The 23,367-nt window shown below is 46.0% G+C and overlaps 1 protein-coding gene across 2 annotated transcripts in view; it reads left to right on the forward strand.

Annotated features, from left to right (window-relative positions):
• plekhh2 (pleckstrin homology domain containing, family H (with MyTH4 domain) member 2) overlaps positions 1-23,367 on the forward strand; it is a 241,439-nt gene that overhangs the window by 116,897 nt on the left and 101,175 nt on the right. For both annotated transcript variants that reach the window (XM_072510490.1, XM_072510480.1), the window contains 3 exons: positions 5,602-5,677; positions 7,675-7,769; positions 14,796-14,946. In XM_072510490.1, the coding sequence (XP_072366591.1) occupies positions 5,602-5,677; positions 7,675-7,769; positions 14,796-14,946 (322 nt within the window). The remainder of the gene's footprint in view (positions 1-5,601; positions 5,678-7,674; positions 7,770-14,795; positions 14,947-23,367) is intronic.

The following is a 23,367-nucleotide window of genomic DNA, read 5'->3' on the forward strand; positions in this document are numbered from 1 at the left end:
TTCATTTTTCTAGTTTCCTTAACTGGCTATTCCTTACGTTTCTGGCACTGGCCTTCTTTGCCTTTTACTTCATGATATGGGGTTTTCTTCCAGCAAAGCAGAGAGAGATATTCCCCCTCTCTAGTTACAAAGCTTCCGCTCCTCTGCCTTCCAATACGAACCAAACTCTTCACGGCGACAAAGACGGTTAGGAACCAAGGGGGACAGTATGTCGTGGTCAGTGGTGTCCGAGACAGGGCACCAGCCTTTCTGGCAAACATGTACGCGCCCAATTGGGAGTTTGTAAAAAAGACCATGGTGGAAATCCCAGACATAGACACGCACCGACTGATTATTGGGGGGGGGAGATTTTAATTGTGTACATGACCCACTGATGTACAGATCAAATCCCAGAATGGGGAAAACGACAGGCATGGACAGGGAACTGGGAACTGGTCAGGTGGATCCATGCCGGTTCCTGCTCCCAGGTGAGAGGGAAATGTCGCTCTTCTCACCAGTACATAAGGTCTTCACCCGCATCAACTTCTTTGTAGTGGGGAAATCGGTGTTTCCAGAAAAAGTGCAGATTACTCCTCAATCGTAATCTCCTACTATGCTCCACATTACATGGATGTGAGGTTGGGGACGGGCAGTGCCCAATGCCCCTCTTGGAGTTTGGGCACGACCCTTGTGACTGACCAGGCCTTCTGCTAGAAAATATCACAGGCCATCGGCAAGTGCATTACTAGCCACTGGGATGGGGAAGTCTCACCTTCCACATTCTGGGAGGCACTGAAGGCGGTGATTAGGGGAGAAATTATTGCCTACGAGACATGCAGAGATAGAGAAGCGAGGATGGCTCGGCAACAACTGATCGACTCCATCCTGGAGGTCAACAGAAAAAGCTCCGACCGTAGAGCTTCTGCCGCAGAAAATAAAGATACAAAATGGACTTTAACCTGTTATCCAGCAGGAAGGCACCAACTTCACCAAACACGAGAACCTTTTATGAACATGGAGAGAAGGCTAGCCGCCTGCTGGCTCACCAGCTGAGAAAGCAGGCAGCCACAAGGAACAAATCGCAGGTGAAGGGTAGCAGAGGCAGACTGGTAGCTGAACCAAAAATGGTCAACAAAGCTTTCAAGGCCTTCTACTGGGGACTGTGTACCTCCGAACCCCCAACAGAGACTTGGGGATGAAATGGTTCCTCGATGGACTGGACATGCCAGTTGTGGGGGATGATAGACGGAGGGAGCTGGAAGCACCATTAGGACTGGGAGAGGTCGTGGAGAGCATCAACTACATGCAGGCAGGGGAAGCGCCAGGATTTGACGGGTTCCCGGAGGACTTCTACAAAACATTTGCCGCAGTTCTTGCCCTACACCTGTGGAAGATGTTCACAGACTCACTAGCGAGGGGCACCCTGCCTCCGACGCTAACACAGGTGACCATATTGCTGTTACACAATAAAGACAAAGACCCAATGGAATCCGAATCATACAGACCCATTTCGATAGCCAATGTGGACATGAAAATACTTTCAGAGGTCTTGCCAAGAGAGTGGAGAACTGCGTACCAGAGGTGATTGCAGAGGACCAGACGGGATTTAAGGGTAGACAGCTAACTGCGAACATCAGATGGCTGCTAAATGTGATACTGACCCCATCCGGGGAGAGAACATCAGAGGTGATTGTTTCCCTGGATGCAGAAAAGACCTTCAACAGAGTAGAGTGGAAGTACCTCATTGAGGTGTACTGGAGCAGTTTGGGCTAGGGGCAGGTTTAATCCCATGGGTGAAACTCCTGTACAGCTCCCCCAAGACGAGTGTTTGGACCAACGTCACCAGCTCTGAATACTTCCAGTTGCACAGTGGCAGCAGGCAGCAATGCCTGCTGTCCCCGCTCCTGTTCGCCTTGGCAATTGAGCCGCTGGCGATTGACCTGTGAGACACGAGAGGCTGAAAGGGAATCCGAAGAGGAGGCAGAGAGCACCGAGTCTCACTCAATGCGGATGATCTGCTCCTCTACATCTTAACTTGCAAAACGGCATGAATTAAATCCAGAAGCTTCTGGAGGAATTTGGAGTCTTCTCAGGCCACAAACTCGATCTGGGCAAAAGTAACGTTTTCCCAGTGAACCCGAGAGGGGGAGGGGTAGAGCTGCAGGGTATACCATTTTAAAATAGCCCAAAACAAATTCCGCTACCTGGGAATCCAGATAGCCCACGACTGGACACAGATCCACATGGAATCGAACCAGTCTGTCAGAGGAAGACAACAAAGATATGGAGATGGAATGCACTCCCACTTTCCCTAGCGGGTAGGGTGCAGACAATCAAGATGAACGTACTGCCGAGGTTCCTCTCCCTGGTCAGATCACAAAATGATTATGGTGGGGGGAGAATCCAAGAATCCCTAAAACAACACTGCAAAGGAAAAGAAGCATGGGAGGCCTGGCCTTCCCAAACTTGCAATACTACCACTGGGCTGCCACAGCCGAGAGAGTGAGGGGATAGGTGAAGGAACCAAACAGTGGGTGAGGATGGAGGAATCGCCCTGCACAGGAACGACCCTCAGAGCCCTCGCCATGACAGCACTCCCATCCCCCCCCAGCAAAACACTCAACCATCCCAGTGGTGATAGCAACACAGAATCTGGAGCCAGATGAGACAGCACTTCGGTCTAACTGAAGTGTCCACCATGGCCCCCAACTGTGGCAAACACGGGTTTCACCAGCCATGCGAAACACCACCTTTTAAGAGGTGGAGACCGGATAGGGAGACACTGATGGTTAGGGACTTTTACACGGGACAGACTTGCAAACCTAGAAGAGCTGACTTTTAGACCAGAGCTACCGAACAGGCAGGAACTCCCAACATTTGCAAACCAAAAACTTTCTCCGCAAGGAGACAACAAGGGCTCCGAGAGACACAATGTTGGAGGAGTTACTGGACGTGGACAGTCTGGGCAAGGGCAACTGTGGCCACTGGACAGAACAAGGGAGTAATGGGTGGAAGTGTTAGGGACAGAAGTAGGGTGGGGACTCTTGGGGGTTGCCATTGATCAAAAACTGAAGTGGACTGGCCACATTAATACTGTGGCTACCAGGGCAGGTCAAAGACTAGGAATCCTACAGCGAGTAACTCACCTCCTGACACCCCCCCCCCCCCAAAAACGTCTGTCAACCATTAACAAGGCACAAGTCAGGAGTGTAATGGAATACTCTCCACTTGCCTGGATGAGTACAGCTCCAACAACACTCGAAGCTCAACACCATCCAGGACAAAAGTAGCCCGCTTGATTGCTCCCCATTCCACAAGCATTCAAACCCTCCACCACCGACATGCCAGCCATGTGTGCCATCTACGAAGTTCTTTCGGCAGCACCTTCCAAGCCCATGACCACTACCATCTAGAAGGACAAGAGCAGCAGATACCTGGGAACCCCATCACCTGGAGGTTCCCCTCCAAGTCACTCACCACCCTGACTTGGAAATATATCGCCGTTCATTCACTGCCGTGGGTCAAAATCCTGGAACTCTCTGTCTAACAGCACAGTGAGTGTACCTTCACCTTGAGGGCTGCAGCGGTTCAAGAAGGCAACTTACCACCACCTGAAGGGCAACTAGTGATGCGCAATAAATGGTCGCTTAAACCAGCGATGCCCACATCCCGTAAAATAATCTTTTAAAAAGCTGTATCTGACGGTGCTGGAGTATTTTTTTTTTTAACATATTTTTATTCTCCTTTTTCACATTTTCTCCCAAATTTACACCCAGCAATAAACAATAATCAGTAACGAATGTAATGTCGATCCCCATATCAATAACAACGATCCCATCCTCTCACCAAACCCCAAACAGCCTGCATGTTAACACAAACAAATGACAAAAAGGAATCCAGAATCACCCATAGTCACCGTTAATCCATCGTCCCGCTCTCCCCACCCCCCTAATGTTCAACGTAATCCAATTCTCGAAAGTGCATAATTAATAACGCCCATGAATTGTAGAACATTTCATGCTCTACAACATCCTTCTCCTCAGTTCAAATTTGACCTTTTCAAGCATCAAGAATTCCAGCAGGTCCCCCTGCCACGCCAGGGCACAGGGTGGAGAGGTTGATCTCCACCCTAACAGCATCCACCTTCGGGCGATCAATGAGACGAAGGCTACAACATCTGCCTCCGTGCCCGTTTCCAACCCTGGCTGGTCCGACACCCCGAATATGGCCTTCCGAGGGTCCGGGTCCAGTTTCACAGTCACCACTTCAGAGATTACCCTAAAAACCTCCTTCCAGTAATCCTCCAGCTTTGGACAGGACCAAAACATATGAAAGTGGTCCTCCCCCCGCAACGTTCACACACATCTTCTACCCCCTCAAAGAGCCGGCGCATTCTCGCCCTTGTAAGGTGTGCTCTATACACCACCTTCAGCTGTATCAGCCCCAACCTCGCACACGAGGTGGAGGTGTTCACCCTCCGGAGCACCTCACACCAGAACCCCTCCTCCATACCCTCTCCCAACTCTTCCTCCCACTTTGCGTTGATCCCTTCCAGCGGCGCCTTCTCCTCCTCCAAAATAGCCCCGTAAACCGCCGATACTACTCCCTTCTCCAGTTCCCCTGTCGTCGGCACTTCCTCCAGCAATGTGGAAGCTGGCTCTACTGGGAAGCTCTGTACCTCGTTCTGGCAAAGTCTCGAACCTGCATGTGTTTAAATATTTCCCCTTGCTCCAGCCCATACTTCGCTCCCAGCTCCTTCGATCCCGCAAACCGACCTCCAAGAAACAAATCTTTTAGTGTCCTAATTCCTTTCTCCTCACATCTCTGAAAATTTCCATCCCGCTTCCCTTGCTCAAATCTATGGTTCCCCGAATCGGCATTTCCCTTGACCCTACCCCCAACTCGAAGTGCTGGAGAAACTGCCTCCAAATTCTCAACAAAGCTACCAGACGCCCTGAGTATCTCCCTGGACCCATAGTGCTGGAGCATTTCTAACAAATATGTACGGCCCAGATTTTTGGGGACATCTAGGTGGCGACAACCACCACCTATCCTGGATCTGGGTTCAACATTTACAGTTGCCAAGACTGAGTTTTTCTGTTTTTGTTTCAGAGTCGTGTGTCCACAATAACTTGCTTTTATGCTACAATTTCACTTCATTGTCAAGGAAGGACCTAGATTAAATCATTAATCAATGCTGCTTGTTCATCTCATCTGGGATGTTCAGAAAGCCTGAGTTAGTAAAGTTTCAATTCAGGAAGGGATCTTGAGAATCATGCGAACATCCAGCAACTGTCTAAGTGTATATAATTTAACGTTGGCTGAAGGCACAATTCAGGCTTAGCTGTAATGCTGCCACTAAAGATCAATTAGCCTGCTGAGCAGCCTGATCTGAACAGACATGTAAAAAATGACATGTAAATGATTAGTGCTGTTCATATTCTTTCATCTTTTAAGTGTCAATGTCATCACAGGGGGATGGAAAGATTTGAGACATAAATAATAATTTCAAGCTGCTTCTTGTATATTGGTCCTAGTATGAATGTTTTTCTTTTAATTTTTGGAACCATAAATCATAACAGTACAAAGGTATTAAGAACTGTTACTTTATCTTACATCCAGGAAAGCAGAATTTATGCAGTAGCCAAGTCAGGTATAAGAATGTCAGAGGCCATTTGTACAGACCCAAGTAACAAATGTGAGTATTTTATAGAGACCGAGATGTGCTTTCAGTTTAATGGGCTAGCCCATTGTGTGCTTTCACCTTTAACTGGAACATTTTTATTGACTTTGCTTCCCATTTTCCCCCTTCCGTTAACTTGCTGTTCTCTACCTCTGACTCTTCATTTCTTTGACTTTTCTGTTTCCATGTCTGGGAATATGCTATTCACTGACTCCCAACAGTTAGCTTTCCCACATTCCTCTTCCCGTAAGGACTGTATTCCATTTTCCTAGTTTTCCCATCTTCATTGCATCTGTTGAGATGATCCCATCTTCCATACTACCATTCCGACATGTCTTCCTTCCTGTTCCTTCAACAATGATTCCCACCCCTTCCCCTCTCTCACTATGGTTGATGGGGCCCAAAATGGTGCCTATTCTATTTTCCACACTATGCTCCCACTCCTCCTTCTAACAGCACCATGATAACCAGCCTCCTTATTCATTAAAGCATCCTCTGCCATTTCTGCTACCTCAGCACAATGCCACCATCAAACAGATCTCCCCCACCCCTTTCAGCATTTGGAAGGGACTGTTCTCCCCACCATACCCTAGTCCACTCCTCAGTCACCCCCACCACCTCTCACGTTCCTACAGTACCTTTCCATGCAAGCACAGGAGATGCAACATCGGGCTTTTCACTAATTGAGTCCCCAAACACTCCATCCAGGTGAAACGGTAATTTACTTGTACTTCTTTCAATTTAGTATACTGTATTCGCTGCGCATGATGCCCTCTGCATTGGGGAGACCATGCACACACTGGGTGAGGAACACCGCCGTTCAGTATGTAAGCATGGAATTGACTTCTAGCTGCCTGTCATTTTAATTCACCATCTTGTTCCCACTCTGTCCTTGCTGTCCTTGGCTTGCTGCAGTGTTCCGTTGAAGCTAAACGCAAGTTTGAGCAACAGCACCTCACCTATTGACTGGGCACCTTACAGTCTTCTGGACCCAATATTGAGTTCAATTATTTTCGGTGAACTCTTTTTTTTTTTTTCCTCCTTTTCTGTTATTTCTTTTTGCTCATTTGTTTATTTCGCTTTTTCTCTCATTTCCTTTTCTTTTGGAGGACAGCTATTCGATATCCTTTTCTTCAGATCTCCTCAGGGCCACACCTTTTTGTTTCTTTACTCGTTCCGTTCCCACATCCTTTATCATTCAACCTTTTGAATTTGATCTCTCCTGCTGTCTGCCTAATCACAGCCTTCTTCACACCTTTTCATTCCTTTCACTTGCTCAAAATAGTTATATCTATTCCCAGTTCTGTCGAAGGGTCACAGACCTAAAACATTAACTTGTATTTCTCGATCCACAGATAGCAGATCTGCTGAGTATTTCTTGCATTTTCTGTTTTTATTCATTATCCTGCAGAGCGCTGTTTTATGGAATTATTTTAAAATGTGGGATTCTAGAACTTTTACTCTTTTGTTTTACGGACACAATTCAGCAACTACTTAGTTTTATATAGAGTTTTAACACCATAAAAAGTCCCATGGTGTAGCAGGAAAAATGGCATTGAGTCACATGAGATAAGGCAGGTGATCAAATGTTTGGCCAGAGGTAGGTTTTAAGGAGTATCTTAAAGGAAGCTGGACACTTAACAGGTTTTAAGCAAATACAGCGGCAGGGAAGTGGGAGGCAAGAGGAAAAAGGGAAGGCAGCAAAGTTATTGCTAGCTGTGGAAAAATACAATGGGATGCAAATCAGTTTCACGACGGCTAACAGCAGGTTTCCCAATCTGCCATGACGGGCACCAGCGGAGGATCCCATGGGAAATTCACGTCAGCGTAAAACCGATTTTTGGGCTTCCTGACAACTTGCCATTGAATCCACCGGCGGGGATATAGCAGAATTCTGCCGATTCCGTTTCCTTTTAAAAAGAGTCCAATGTCTTAGTAGGTAGCTATTTAATGTTTTATACATAGAATTGTAATACTGTTTATAATTTGATAAACTATTCCTCATTTCCTAGGCACAACCTTTACGTCTTCAAATTCAACATCAGGATCCTACACCGGCTTAATTTACAGGAGTATGACCTCTCCGGTATTCACTACTTTGAAAGGGGTGAGTGTCCAACAAAGCCACGATTTCACCCAAGTATTTTAGACTATTGGATTTGAGTGCAACATTGATCCTGAAAATTTGATTTTTTTTTTTCCTCAGAATGTTTAGCCAAAGTTTTTGCTGTAATGCACTTGCTAGATGTTTAAATTCCTTCCATTGTCCTGGTTTAACGTGTGGATAGATGAACTATTAAAGTTAATTGTCTGAAGTAGATGTATGTTCAAGGATGATTGTGAGGACACATCCACGACAGTCGGTACAAAACCAGCTTTTAAAATCACATATGTTAGATGAAACCATTGATGCAAGGATCACAAATTTGAATAACCCCTCAGGACACTTCTCAAAGAAGTACTTCATCCCCATTGTAAATATGTGATAAATCTATTTTCTAAATCAAAATTGTTCCTACATACATTGTATTTCAGTGGAAAGAAATATATCATTATGTTTTGCAATAATGAATAACAATGTTATTCCGTTCTCTCATCCTTTAATTACCATCACACCCCACCCTGACCCTGCATCAGGCCCCAGCTGAGAGCCTCCAACATATTCATAATTCTTGAGTGAAAAAAGATTTGTTCTGAAACTTGTCCTTAATTCACCTTGCTCAAGTTTGCTCTATTTCCCCATGTTATTAGCCTTGGCTAACCTCCCTATTTGATTTAGCAATCCAGTTTAATATTTGATTACTTTTGCAAGGCACCCATACCAGCTTTAATCATCTGACTTCACGGATAACGAGAGCCCCAGTTTCTCCTGTCAATCTTTAAGTCAGTCCTCTGAAAGTTTGTAGGATGTTAACCCCTCGCTCAATCCTTGCCTGCATTTCCTTGGAGGGTCACGGTAGAGGCCTAGGATTCGGCCGAGTACTACTTCTCACTGCAACTTGACTGTTTCACCATGTATTGAATACCAAAATCATAAGCAGTAGTCAAGGTGTAAACTGACCAGAGCAACATAGTGTGGAAAATTAACAGGGTTGGCAGGTTAGTATTGGAAAATGTATTTTTTGAGAAGTTGCAATTAAAGTGTATTATGATGACCTAATGGATGTTGTTATAATCTTGATAGAGAGCGCTAATTTTTTTGGGAGAGATCCAGAAACCCAGATAAAAGAAGCCAATCAAAAGGTTCACAGTTTAAAATAATAGAATTTTACTTCACAAAAATCAAAGAATATGAAAAGTAAGAACTATACTTTATCATAAATAGTCAGCTATGTTATAAATATTACAAATGCTGTGAATCCAGGTACTTCTAAATTGCTAAACTTTTTAACTCCGCATTTCTTCTTAAGTGCTTACACCCCAATAACCCATCAGAAATTAGAAGGTTAACCACTTGGTTTGAGGACTGTTTTAAAGATTTGTAAAAAGGTTGAGATTTCTTAGGCATTCTGCTCACTTCCAACAAGGCGTTCCTTCAAGTTTCCTGCAACTGTCCCATGATTGCATAGGCTCTCCATTAAACACCAGCATTGCTAGCGTTGGGTCAGAACTCTCTTGGTGCTAACTTACTGTAACTCTGGATCTGCCACTTTCTCTCTCTCTCTCTCTCTCTCTCTCTCTCTCTCTCAGTTAACAAGAGGTGTAAACTCTTTTCACCAACACTTCAAATTTCAACTGAATCCTCCTCGAAAGATGTTTCCTGTAGCAAGATTGCTCTAAAACTAAAACCTTGCTTGAGTTCAGCACCACATCCACAATCTACTCACTCACCCCTATAATTAACTTCTGGTTGACCCTTCCTTCCCTGTTAGTTTATTCCCAGGCAACTTTGTCACATAATCAGTTGCTGGACGTAGGTGGCTGTTTACAATAAATCCCCTTTCGGAGAAACCCAATTCTTAGAAGCACCATCGGCCCAACATAAAATATAGGTTTTTGCCCTAAAGCACATGAACAATCACCATGTCTTTTAAGATTATGAAGGGTTATAGTAGGATAGATTTGTTTCCACTGATCAGTAAGACAGAAATTTATGGAACTAACATTCTTTCCATAGTGAGTTATTAGAATGTGACATTCTCTGCTGCAACCCATTGTTCAAACATAGTCCATAAGGGAATTAAGTAGTTGACTACAGAAATATTAAGTATCTACTTATAAAGTTTTTTTAAAAATATATTTTATTCCAAACTTATTTAAACGGTTACAAAACATGAACAATCTGAGGGAAATGCTCCCCATCACACAATTCTGCACTTTGTACAGGATTTTCCCCATTTTCACCCCACAACCCTCCTTTCTCCCCCTCCTCTCTCTCTCTCTCTCTCTCTCTCTCTCTCTCTCTCTCTCTCTCTCTCTCTCTCTCTCTCTCTCTCTCTTCCCCCCCCCCTCTCTCTTTCCCCCCCCCCCCCCCACCCTCTGCGACGAACAGCTCCTCAAAATGGCCAGCAGTAGCCCCTACCTTGCCTTAAAGCCCTCCACTGAACACCTCCATTCATATTTGATCTTTTTCAAACGGAGAAAGTCATATAAGTCTCCCAGCCAGGCCGCCACCGGTGGAGATGCCGACCGCCATTCCAACAAGATCCTTCGCCGGCCAACCAGTGAGGCGAAGACCAAGACATCTGCCTTCCTCCCCTCCATCAACTCCGGCTTCTTGATATCCAGAATCTCGCCACCATTGGGTCCGGCCCGACATCTTCCCCTACGGTCTTTGTTAGTGTCGCGAACACTCCCGCCCAGTATTTCTTCAGCTTCTGACAGCCCCAGAACATGTGTGCATGATTTGCTGGTCCCTGCCCACACTTCTTGGCACTTGACTGCCACTACCTGGAAGAAACAACTCATTCTCACTCCGAATCATGTGCACCTTGTGTACCACCTTAAATTGTATCAACCTACTTATAAACTTAAACATACCATAATAACAATGGTATTTTATTCAAGAAACACATTCTCAGCAACATTATGGACACTGAAGTACTTATAGGGCAGAATTTTACATTCCCCCACTACTGGGTCTGTAAACGGAAGGGATGCTTCTAAAATTCCTCTGAAGGCCTTTTCCCACCAGGCACCCAACCGTCCTGACCTCTCTGCAATTTTATGATGGACCAGGCTAGGTTGACTGGCCCCAATTAAGACCTTTAAATAGGCAATTAATGACCACTTAAGGGCAGTTTCCAGCTAGCCTTGTTTTCAAGCTGGCGGAAGTTGTTCAGGCCAGAAAGGAAAGCCCGAAGGGGAGGGGTAGCCTCCATCAACAGCCATCTTTCAACTTCAGGCACCTCCCTCCCAAATGGTCTGGTCTATACAGGTGCTTCATCCTTTCCACCAATACATTTCCGCCCCCCCCCAACTCGGAGATCCTCATGCTTACTTGGTTCAGTGTCCGGGACTCTTAGTCCTCGATCGGGAGAATCGGAAGTGCTCTCATCAGTGGGAAAACTGGATTCATTCCGCTGGCGCGAGGAGTGAGCCCGATGTGCCATTAAATAGCACGGAGAAAAAATGTTACACTCAATCGGGTTTTCAATGCGATTCAGTGGCACACCGGGGTTCTCATTAGTCCTGAGGAGGGTGGGACCTAATCACTCGTCCGAGACGAGGGCGCTGTTTTAAAGGTCTCCCTGATCTCGGAATGCTGCTGCAGCAACCCCTCCATCGGATCGCTGGCAAGAGACCTTGCCACATGGCAGTGCCAATCCAGCACCTTTCAGATGGCTGGCATGAGGGTGAGTACCTTCCTACAATTGCCTCCAGGGTGCTGTGGGAGGCGGAGGCCAAGGGGGCTTATACTGTGCTCGAGGGTCTCTGGTTGGGGGTCATTCCTGAGATGGGTGTTATTTGGCTGCTCTTCCCATCTGCAGCCTTTAAATCCTTCAAACAATCTGTCAGTATACCAAGTTCAAAGATCTGTGAGATGAAGATCTAAGCATTCTCTTTCATGCAAGTGTTTTTTTTCACAGTCAGTTTCATTGCCCTTTAAGATTTCCTAGCCTGTTTGTATGCCTAGAAGCCTGAAAGGTTTGAACTGTATTGTTAACATTCAATTTCACTGACTATTGCCTTTTACAAGCTTTCTGATTGGCAGGTCTAGGCAGTTTCAACGGGAGAATTAAGATTGTAAATTTATGTAGCTCTGCTGTATAAAGATTGACCGGGGGGGGGCTAACGATGAGGTTGAGTGTGTCTCGGGTTACAGGAAGATATAAATGGGATGGGATGATCAAATGGGCAGAAAAATGGCAGATGGAATTTAACCCTGAAAAGTGAGGTGTGATACACTTCAGAAGGAGTAATTTGACAAGGAAGTATTCAATGAATGGCCTGACACTGGAAAGTTCTGAGGAACAGTGGGACCTTGGAATGTTTGTCCATAGATCTCTGAAGGCAGGAGAGCAGGTTAATAGGCTGGTGAAAAAGGCATATGGGACACTTGCCTTTATCAATTGAGGCATAGATTACAAAAGCAGGGAGGTCAGGGTGGAGCTGTACAGCACTTTGATAAGGCCACATCTGGAATAATGTGTTCAATTCTAGTTACCACATTATTATGAAGGATGTGATTTCACTGGAGAGGGTGCAGAGCCGATTCACCAGGATGTTGCCTGGAATGGAACAATAAGTTATGAAGAGAGGTTGGATAGGGTTGGGTTGTTTCCACTGGAGCAGAGAAGACAGGGGTGACCTGATCAAGGTGTACAAGATAATGAGGGCTATAGACATGGTGGATAGGGAGCAGTTGTTCCCCTCTATTGAAAGGTCAATCATGAGGGAACACAAGTTCAAGGTGAGGAGCAGGAGGTTTCGGGGGGGATTTGAGGGGAAACGGTTTTACCTAAAGAGTGGTGACGGTCTGGAATGCACTACCTGGGAGGATGGTAGAGGCAGGTTGCCTCACATCCTTTAAAAGGTTCCTGGATGTGTACTTGGCACGTCATAGCATTCAAGGCTATGGGCTAAATGCTGGCAAATGGGATTGGGTAGGCGAGTCAGGTATTTTTCATGCGTTGGTGCAGATTTGATGGGCTGAAGGGCCTCTTCTGCACTATTATTCTGTGATTCTGCAGGGAACCGTTACTGCAGAGATTCAGCTGTTTTTCTAACCACCGTATTCTTTTTTTAAGAGACTGTCTCTTTGTTCTCAAGACCTTCCAGGTACTGAGAACAAAGACAGCGGGCGGGATTCTCCGTCCCAGTAGCCAGCCAATAGGGTTTCCCATTGTGGACACCCCCACGCCGTAGGGAAATCTGCGGGCGTGAGTGCGCTGCCAGCGAGACGGAGGATCCAGCCCAGCCTCTTTCAACAAAACAGAATCAGTACAAATATTAACTTTTTGTTTGTAGAGTTTCAAGCTTTATGCCATGATAACATTATCATACAATGGGTATAAGCGCCGGACATCAATCTCAGCACATGCTTTTGTTTTCTTTTGATCAGGGTGGTTTGCGCATCTGTCAGAACAAGGTGCAGCTTTTTTGACCAAGGGACGGATGTGGTCTGTAGATGAGCAATAGGCCGTGGACAGGGTCTATGAAAAGAATGAGACATACAAGAATAAACATCCTCCAAATTATTTTCTGATTTAACAATATTGTACAGTAACATTTGCTTTGTTTCCTTTGCTGCTGCTCCCCACTAAAATTCCAAGGATGGCTTTCCCACCAGATTGCTGCCCACCTTGACTTCTCGGCAATTTTACAGTGGGATGGGCGAGGTCGAGGCCAGCCTGCCAGCCAAGTGTTAAGTGCCAAGTTTGCAATAACCCTAGATGTTTTTAAATGCGCTGTCCATGATGTGTGTGGTATCTTACACTTGTCTGCATTAAATTCCAACTGCGACTGTTTCTGCTATTTGCAGATTTCGCCTCATTATTTTGTAAATCCATGTTTGCTTCATTAGATTCAACTTCCAACAGTTATTTAATATCATCAGTGGAATCCATTTCAATTTTTGGGCATGTATCCTCCTGACATCTAAAAATAAAGCTATATCAATTTTATTCTGCCGAGGAGAGTCAGAAATCCCTATCGATTTTAGGTTTTCAAGCTTGCAATTCTGTCATGATATACAGACACACACATAATGATGTACAGACAAACAGCTAATGGACACAGAGAACAGCACATGACCAATAAGCAGGCAGGACACTCGGGTGGGACCTGACTATAAAAGACAGGAGGCACTCACACTCCGCCTCTTTCCACTGATGAACATCTAGAGAGTCAGTCAAGGGTGTTGTTACAATCTCACACCTCCACCACGTGGTTAAGAGCTAGTCTGGTTCAGTCAGAGTAACCACACTTAAGATAGCAGAGAGTCGAACTCGCAGAGAACTGTGCTCACTGTGCTATTAGTTCAATAAACCTGATTGAACTAACTTCAAGGTCTGGAGTATCTTTCTGATCTAAGCTGCATCCAGTTGCAGCCAGTGTTAGACCAGTGTACCTAACACGACATTCTCCACACAGCAATTTCCTAACCTTGGCCATTTTCTGGTGCATGCAAATTGTGGGTAAGGTACCTCATTTCGCGTGCTGGCTGAAAGGTATCACTATTCTCAGTAAGAGGAAATTATCTTAATTGTTGAGATGTATTGCTTTTATTTCTGTCTACAGGACTGTCAAACGATGATTACATTTATAAAGCACGCTTCATTAATGAATGAGTGATCTCTAATTTCATCAAATCATGAACCCTTCCCTTTACCCTAGAAATATCAATGGAAAGCTGTGTTGTGTGATCAGGAACCGAGTAGGCCATATTCAGCCCATCAAGCCTGTCCTGCCATTCAGTGAGATCATGGCTGATTTGAAAAACAAAAATTCCTGCAATTAGGTTCATTTCACCCTTTAACTAGAGTATATGCCATTGATTTGCTTTTTTGGTCACAGCTCCAACCACTGGACTAACATTTTCTTCCATTGTTTAAGTCCGCCCTAATAAATTCATAGAGATATAAATGTTTAATGTGTTGCCAAGGAGAGGGAAATTTGACTGCAAGTATTGCAACATTTTAACACATGGTAAAATATAAAGCTGGTTTACAGATTATCTTGCATCTTTCAGAAAGCAACACAAATCAGCACCAGCCCTTTCTCAGATGAGTTTTCTGAAACGGAAGAAAGTGACAGCTCCAGAGGGAGTTCCAGAACTTCAATAACAGGATCAGACTGCCGCAAGGGAAGCAGTCCCAGCAGTCCGCGGGCCATGAAACGAGGTGAGATTTCCTTTTATATTTATAAAAAGCACAGCAGAATAAATTTTAAAAATACAATCAAAACAAATTATTAGGCTAAGAGATCAAAAAGTCATTCCAGGATTAGTAATTAATATTAATGATTAAGTTACGATTCAGGTTGAAGATGTGGTCTCATTGACTAGGCACAGTTTCAAAAGTCACAGTAAATACACTGATTGAATTTCACTTCAGTCGGGTTAGTAATAAAGCACAATGACCTCAAATGTAATAATATAGCACGTTCCGAATTAGACATGCACCCATCCTCTTGTACTTTCCAGTCAGTCTTCCATTCTAATGACTCCAACACATGCCTGTGCTATATTCCTAAACCTAGCCTTGCTTGCCCTATTATGAATACAATACAAGGGGACCTCCAGTTGCGACATATAGGTGGAGGTTGCGTGTTTGGTTGCTCCCGCCAAAGTAAAGGGTTTTAGGCCTTTACACCCAGTTTTTCGGAAAATTCTTTGGTGAGAAGCTGTGGGAAGGCATGGGGCATTTATAGAATGTCAAAAACCGTAAAAAGAATCCAGGGAAAAAGGGAGCGAGTGAAAATCTGCTGTCGAGCGTGGTGAAGACTGCAGCAGGAATAGAGATGGGGGGGGGAAGAGAAAAGAAGAGTGCCCGTCGGGTGGAAAAGATGGTTGCAGTGATAGCTGGGGAATTTGAGCGAATTGTTCTCAGAACATATTGAAAGGCATCGGACAGAGATGATGACCTCAATTAAGGAGAGGTGACTTGGAATGTACAAGGGTTGGGGGGAATCGGTAAAGAGAGGTGGGTTTTCTCGCAATTAAAGGGCCTGAAAGTGGATGTGGTGCTGTTACACGAGACCCATCTGAGGGTAAAGGACCAGATAAGACTGAGGAAGAGCTGGGTGAGCCAGGTTTTCCTTTCGGGCTTCAACAGTAGTGATACTGGTGAGTCAACGAGTGAGGTTCCAAATGGAGAAGGTGGTGGCGGACCAGGGGGGCAGGTATGTAATAATGATAGGGGTGTTGGAAGGGAGGCCAGTGGTGCTGGTTAACGTATTTGCCCCAAATTGAGACTATGCTGGGTTTGTGTGGAAAATGCTAACAACCATACTGGACTTGGATACTCACCAGTTGGTGCTTGCTGGGGTAAAGAAGGCAGAGTACTAGGCAATTGTGGTATCGGGCCATGCTCTGCCTTGGATGGATGTGGTCTTGGAGAAAGGTCCATCCCAGAGCCCAGCATGGACAGAGGAGGCTAGATGTGGCTTTGATGGCAGACACAAATTTTTGCATTAAGATGGGGAAGATAATTGAATATGTGGAGTTTGGTCGAAATGGGGAGGTTTCGCGGTTTGGTTGGTGTTTAAGGCGGTGGTGAGGTAATTTCATCAAGGCAAAGGTGGATAGGGAGGCACGGGAGGAGATTTTGGAGGTTGTTGGAAGATATGCAGAGGACCTGGAGTTGGGACTATTAGTGAGGAGGAAGGAGTTGCAGCCGAAGTTTGTTCTTCTATCCACGGGGAGAGAGGTTCAGCAGTTGAGACGAGCAAGGGGGCTTGTTTATGAGTATGGTGAGGAGGCCAGTCGATTGTTGGTGGACCAGCTCTCGGCAGGCAGCAACAAAGGAAATTGTGCGGATTAGGGATGGAACTGGTGATGTTTGAAGACATTTACAGGGGCTTGTATACGTTAGAGCCGCCAGAGGATGAGGTGGGAGAGGAGCAGAGGGCTGAATTCGAGGAACCAATGGGAGTGGGTAGGGAAGATGCAGTTGGGCAAGGCACCAGGGCCAGATGGCTTCCCGGTGGAATTTTATAAAACATTTGAGGTTAAGTTGGCACTGCTGGTGGTGGGAATGTTGAGGACGCGATGGTGAGGGGAGGGTTGCTGGAGACGATGAGGCAGGCATGCATCTCATTATTACTCTGCAAGAAGGATCCAGTGGAGTGTGGGTCATTCAGGCGTGAATGCTGAGATACTGGTGAAGGTGTTGGCAGTCAGGTTGGAGGAGTGCCTTCTAAAGGTAGGTAAGGATCAGACCGGGTTAATCAAGGGCACGCAGCTGTCATCAAATGTGCGACGGCTGCTGTATGTGATGTTTTCTCTGGTAGAAGGAAGGGAGCTGGAGGTGGTGGTGACATTGAATGTGGAGAAGGCGTTTGACAGAATGGAGTGGGGTTACTTGTTTGCGGTGCTGAATAAGTTTGGGATTGGGTCTAAGTTTGTGGCATAGGTGAAACTGTTATACAAGGACCTGACAGCATGTGTGCGGACGAATGGTACGAATTCAGGGTTCTTTCCACTATTTCGGGGAACAAGGCAGGGATGCCCCATGTCCCCTCTTCTGTTTGCGTTGGTGATTGAGCTCTTGGCCGTTGCGCTGAGGGGTTTGGACTTATGAAAGGGGATAGTGAGGGGGAGGTGGAGCATAGGGTGTTTCTGTATGCGGACAATCTGCTGCTGTACATCTTGGACCCAGGCTCAGCGGTGAGGGAATAATGGGATTGCTAAGGAAATTTAGGGCATTTTCGGGTATAAGTTAAATTTAGGGAAGAGTGAATATTTTGTTGTGTCTTCTCCATGGGCAGGAGTGGGTGGCTTGCCATTCCAGGTAGCGACAACTCATTTTAGGTATTTGGGGGTGCAGGTGGCGTGGGACTGGGCACAACTTTTGTACGGTTAATTTCACAAGCCTGGTGGGGAGGGTGTAGGGGGACTTGGTGAGATAAGATAGCGTCCCCTTGTTGCTGACAGGTCAGGTGCAGTCAGTAAAAGTGAACATTTTGCCACGGTTCCTGTTTCTGTTCCACTGTCTGCTCGTCTTTTTGCCAAAGTCATTCTTTCGAGGAGTGAACAGGCTGGTCTCATTTTTTAAAAAAAAACATTGAGTACCCAATTTTTTTTTTCCAATTAAGGGGCAATTTAGCGTGGCCAATTCATCTATCTTGCACGTCTTCTTGGGTTATGGGAGTGAGACCCACACAGACACGGGAGAATGTGCAAATGCCACACAGTACCCTAGGTCCGGGATCGAACCCAGGTCCTTGGCACCATGAGGCAGGGAAGGTAGCCCGGATAAGGAAGGCGGTGCTCCAAAATGGACAGCAATCGTGGGGTTTGACCCTCCTGAAATTGTTACACTATTAATGTAATAGCGAATTCGGAGAAGGTGCAGGACTGAAGTAGAGAGACGGGGGCTCTGTGGGTGGGGATGGAGGTCGCTTCTTGTCAAATGTCGGGATTGCGGGCACTGGCCATCGCGCTGCTACCATTCACCCCAGGGAAGTACTTGGGTAGTTCTGTGGTGTGTGGCCACACTGAAGATTTAGGGGCATTTCAGACAGCACTTCAAGTTGAGGGCAGGCTCGAGGGTAATGCCGACAAGAGGGAATCATGGGTTTGAACCAAGGAGGATGGATGCGAGGTTCCTGGGATGGGAGGAGAAAGGGGTAAAAGAGATGAATGATCTGTTTTTGGAGGGGTGGTTCACAAGCTTGGAGGAGTTTGGGGTGAAGTATGGATTCTTGCGTGAGGAGGGCGTCTGGTATATGCAGGTGCGGATTTCGCAAGAAAGGTCTTTGTGAATTCTCCGGTGGCACCGTCCTCCTCATTGTTGGGGGAGATGCTGTCGGTGGGGGCGGGGGGCTGGAGAGCTGGGTCATTTTAGGAATCTATGGTAGGATTATGGAGGAGGATAAGGAGTATCAAAATAAAGATCAATAAAAGTTGATCCCAGGGCACTAGCCATTTTTTTAAGATCCCAAGATGAATTCCCATCAGGACCCACAGACTTGTCAACCTGCAGTTCCAATAATTTGCTAAGTTTCACTTCACTAGCATTTAAACCTGAACAGTTTAAGGTAATGCATTTTGGGAGAACTATCAAGGCTAGGGAATATACAGTGAATGGTAGGATGCTGGGAAATACAGAGAATCAGAGGGATCATGGTGTGCATGTCCATAGTTCCTTGAGAATGTCATGGGAATGTCACTTTAAGAAATGTTTGTCTTCTCAAGTGGCTGCAGTGATGTCATTGTGAGGGTGGAGCTGGGCTCTGGCTCTGCTTTTAGTTTTGTTTTGAGCTGGAAGCTGTTTTTCTAGCTCTTGAGTTTTACTTTCGGTTTTCAGTTGGGGAGCTGCAATCAAACCAAGGAGGTGTATTTTTGTCTCCCTCTCTCTCTCTCTCTCTCTGCATGTTAAAGAAGTCTCCAGATCACTTGATAATTTCAAAGTAATACCTGTTTCTTTAAGGGATGCAAACCTACTGTTTTTGTAGGAAAAAAGGGTGTTTGGCTTGTGGATGTTGTTAGTAAAGTTACTAAAGGTTACTGATAGAGTACTGTATCTTGGGGGGGGCGGGGGGGGGGGATAATTGGCAGTTGATAAGATGTTTACTGTGTGCTTATAAAATGTTAACTGGATTCATAGAATAAATATTGTTTTGTTTAAAAATACTTAAGATCTCTGTTGAATAACACCTGAAAGTGAGCCCTTGTGCTCCTCGTAACCAAAACCTATTAAAGGTTGTAGGTCAGGTGAACTCCATGATATACTTTGGTGTTCTCTAAACCCTAGTGTAGCCATGTAAAATGGCCACCTGCAAAGGACCATGGGAATTGTGGTCAATTTGGGACGCACACGGGTACACAGCCTCTGTGTATTGTGCAAAGAAACCAGACTTGGCTGAAACTTGCATCCATCCCATTGAGAATCAATTACCATTTTCCCCAAGACAATGGCATTCGCATTAAGGACCATCAACGATAGCAGACTAACCGGTGCCACCCCCCCCCCCCCCGCCCCTTATTTGGAAAGGCCTACATGGCTGGAACAATGATAGCTAGGACTCGCCCAGCCATCGAGGTATCCGCCCCCTAATTGGCTAAGATCGATGAGGGTGATCGAAACCCTATCAATCCATTGGACCTGGAGTAAGGACCGCCCAAAAGGGCGCGAAAGAGACCAAGGATAAAAAGCCTTGCGTACTAGAGATCGGTCTCTTTTGGGACTGGCCTGTGCACGACCAACTGTAGCAGAACAATCAAGTTCAAGGACCGCGACCATCCTGAAGGACGAGACCATCCTGAAGGACGAGCCCAGCTGATACGAACCCAACAACTTCCAACCGACCACGTGGACCCGGATAAAGGCCTTATCTCACACAGTGCCGGTCACTCGAAGTTAAGTAAAGGTCATCTTAATTGTTAGGTGTAGTTTAGTACGGAGCTGCGTGTATTATTGCATAGAGATACAAGTCTTGTGTTATTAATAAAACTGTATTTTTGAGCTAACATACTGGTTGTATGGTCATTTGGTCAATATAAGAAACAGCTTGTGGTTCACATAAAGGGTAAAAAGGCAACATTTATCTGGTGGGACCTCTATTAGAAGTGACTCTGTTAGTCCGAGGGATCCCACAACTTTGAATTAAATTGGGGAAAGAGAACGAACCACAAGAGTAAGTTTCATATCGACCAAATAACTGAATTTCGGAAGTGTACACTAACCCCATGCTTAACTAACAGGGAAAGGTAAGGTAAACTCGTCAGACTTGCATGCAAATCTAGAGCGATTGTGAACCGGAATATAGCCGTAAGACGTACCCGTTGTTCGATCGACTCCTTATTCCCCCCTATTCCAAATTTTGAGTAGAGAAGTGATGGCAGCGCAGATGATAGAGAGAATGATGAATCCACCGCACCAACCCGAGGTCGCAGCAGTCGACAAATCAGAGCAGTGCCCCATACGGGAGGATGTGTTGAGAAAGTATTTAAAGGGGAAAGGATGGCCCCTTTGGACGAATTTTTGTGCAAATACCGAGTCGGGTCCAGGAAAGATGGGACAAACTTGGTGGGAGGATTTATGTAACATATATGAGAAGAATGCAGTAAAGTTTAGAAAGTCAATGGCAATAGTGTGCTGCTGGCACAGTTGCGAGACACCGAGCAGGTCGTCGAGATGCTCTGCAGACAGTTAGTAGAGAAGGAGGAAGAGAATGAGGGAAACAGTAAAGAAAGTGAGAACATTATTGAGGAACTCCGGGAGAGGTTAGCCGCCAAAGACGGGGAAATCGCCGATGTTAAACACGCCCACCAGTCTTGCATAGTACACCTTAGCAGCTTCCAAACCCTGTACGACAAGACCTATAAAAAGACACAGCATGCAGTCTTGGTAAGAGAGGAGACTGAACACGGTCACCCAATTAACAAAGAAATGCGCTGATTTACAGGCAGCTTTAAGAGCGCTCCACCAGTTCACTAAAGAAGGCAGAGCACCGTTGACCACGTTAAATGCCAGCGGAAGATAGATAAGCTCCAGTCTTAACTTTCAGTTCAGAATGGTTTTATGTATGCCTTCGGGACAGACGAGACAGATGAGGAAGAGTTAACTGAAAGCGCGCAAAAATGTATGTTAAAGGAACGGAAAGTCAAAAGCAGCCGCAAAAAAAGAGGCACCAGCTGCACAGGTCGCACCAACTCCCACAGCTGCCCCGACACCCATGAGTCCGAGAACCACGGAGAGAAGGATGAGAGACCAAGCAGGTCCAGATATCACCTACACCACCCCACCTTCGGTAACACAGTTAAGGGACGCTTGCGATAAAATTACTCCATTTCAGCCCACCGCAGACCCACATAGCTTCTTTGAGGAGGTGCGCCAGCAAAAGGTCATGTACGGGTTAGATGAGAGGGAGGAAGTAAAATTGATTGTACTGAGTCTCAGCCAGTCGGTACAATCAGCTTTACCAGAACCCCAAAACATAGGAGGAGGAACCCTAGAGGAAATGAAGGCCGCAATATTAGATGCTATCGGATACAACAAAGGGGAACCGGTAGAGGGTTTGAACAAATACAGGCAAAAGAAAGGGGAACATCCGACCGCCTTTGCCGTTCGCCTCTGGATACATTTCAAGGCAGTATACGGAAATTTAAACCGCGCTCACCTAGATGAGGAAGAAACCACTAAATGGTCCGTACCTTAGTTTCGCATGCCATGGAAGCAGGTAAAAGGGCTTGTGCAAATTATGACCTGGCAGATACCACACACAATGAGATTTGGGCACTTAGACGCCTATCCAGGGCATGGGAACAGTCACTTCAGGATCAGATGGACCAGAACGGATTAGAAGCCACAATGTACCCAGTCAGAACTAGCCAGGAACCCGCATGGATAAATGGGGGCAGAAGAGAGGAACATTACCCCCGAGAACAGTACCCCAGAGCACAAGCCCCAGCCCACGCACCACGAGGTTCATGTTACAATTGTGGACAAGCAGGACATTTCGCCCGTGATTGCAGACAAAACCCCCTGTCATAATATCCACTCATGTATATAATGAGATGCAGACAGGCAGTGATTGACACACAGGATAACCAGTAAGCACAGAACACTGTGCAGCCAATCACCAGACAGGACACTACCACTATAAAGCCAGAGGGCACTAGGTTTCCCGCTCTCTCTGGACCCAGCCACTGAGACAGTCAGAGTCCAAGAGCTAGCAAGTGCAAACACCATGCGGTAGCTAGTAAATCTGGTCAGGCTACGACAAGGTCTCCAGCCAGTTCAGTATAGTGTCGACCCACAGCTGAATATGTATATTAGTTCTATCGTTGAATAAAACTGGATCTTCTCCAGTGTTAGACGTCTGTTTCTAGCTTCCCTGCATCGAGTGCAGTCCACATCGAACCTACCTGCCCAACACATCACCCCCCCCACACCACCAACAATCCCAACAGCCCAACCCCCCCACCCAGAAACAATAGGCCAGACCACTATCGCCAGCCGCGACAGCTAGAAGGCAACACTAGCCCCATGCATAACATAAACTCCCGATCAGATAACCTCACTTATAACTCCCTAGATTGATGGTGTCCAGAGTCTCCAACATGGGTCTGTGACACACGCTGGGATAACGTCGGAAGACCGGTAGTCACAGGCACAGTTCAGGGACACGCAGTTGATTTTCTTTGGGACACAGGAGGATCCCGAACCACACTAAACTCCGCAAACCTATTCCAAAAAAACACCCTGGCCCACCACAGATACCGTCACACTCAATGGATTCACAGGCCACATGTAAGGGGGATATATCACAGCCCTTATATCCGTCCAAATAGGAAACGTAGCTACTACCCACCCCGTTGTTCTAGTGGACTACCCCCGACTGCAGAACACATCCTAGGCATAGACTTTATGAACTCCCATAACCTCCCCTTCGACCCCGTAAACAAGTGTGTCTGGTGAATGTCCAAGACAGCTAGAGCCCCCGCCACGCTCTCGGTAGGAGATTATGAAAACAGGATTTGCTCAGTAGGGGACTATTGGTTTAACCCTTCGGCAATTAGCACAGACGATACCATTAGACTGGTATTAGCCACACACAAAAGTGCGTTTGCCCAACACAAGCACGACTGCGGGCAC

This window comes from Scyliorhinus torazame, chromosome 1, assembly GCF_047496885.1.
Source record: "Scyliorhinus torazame isolate Kashiwa2021f chromosome 1, sScyTor2.1, whole genome shotgun sequence".
Lineage (NCBI taxonomy): Eukaryota > Metazoa > Chordata > Chondrichthyes > Carcharhiniformes > Scyliorhinidae > Scyliorhinus > Scyliorhinus torazame.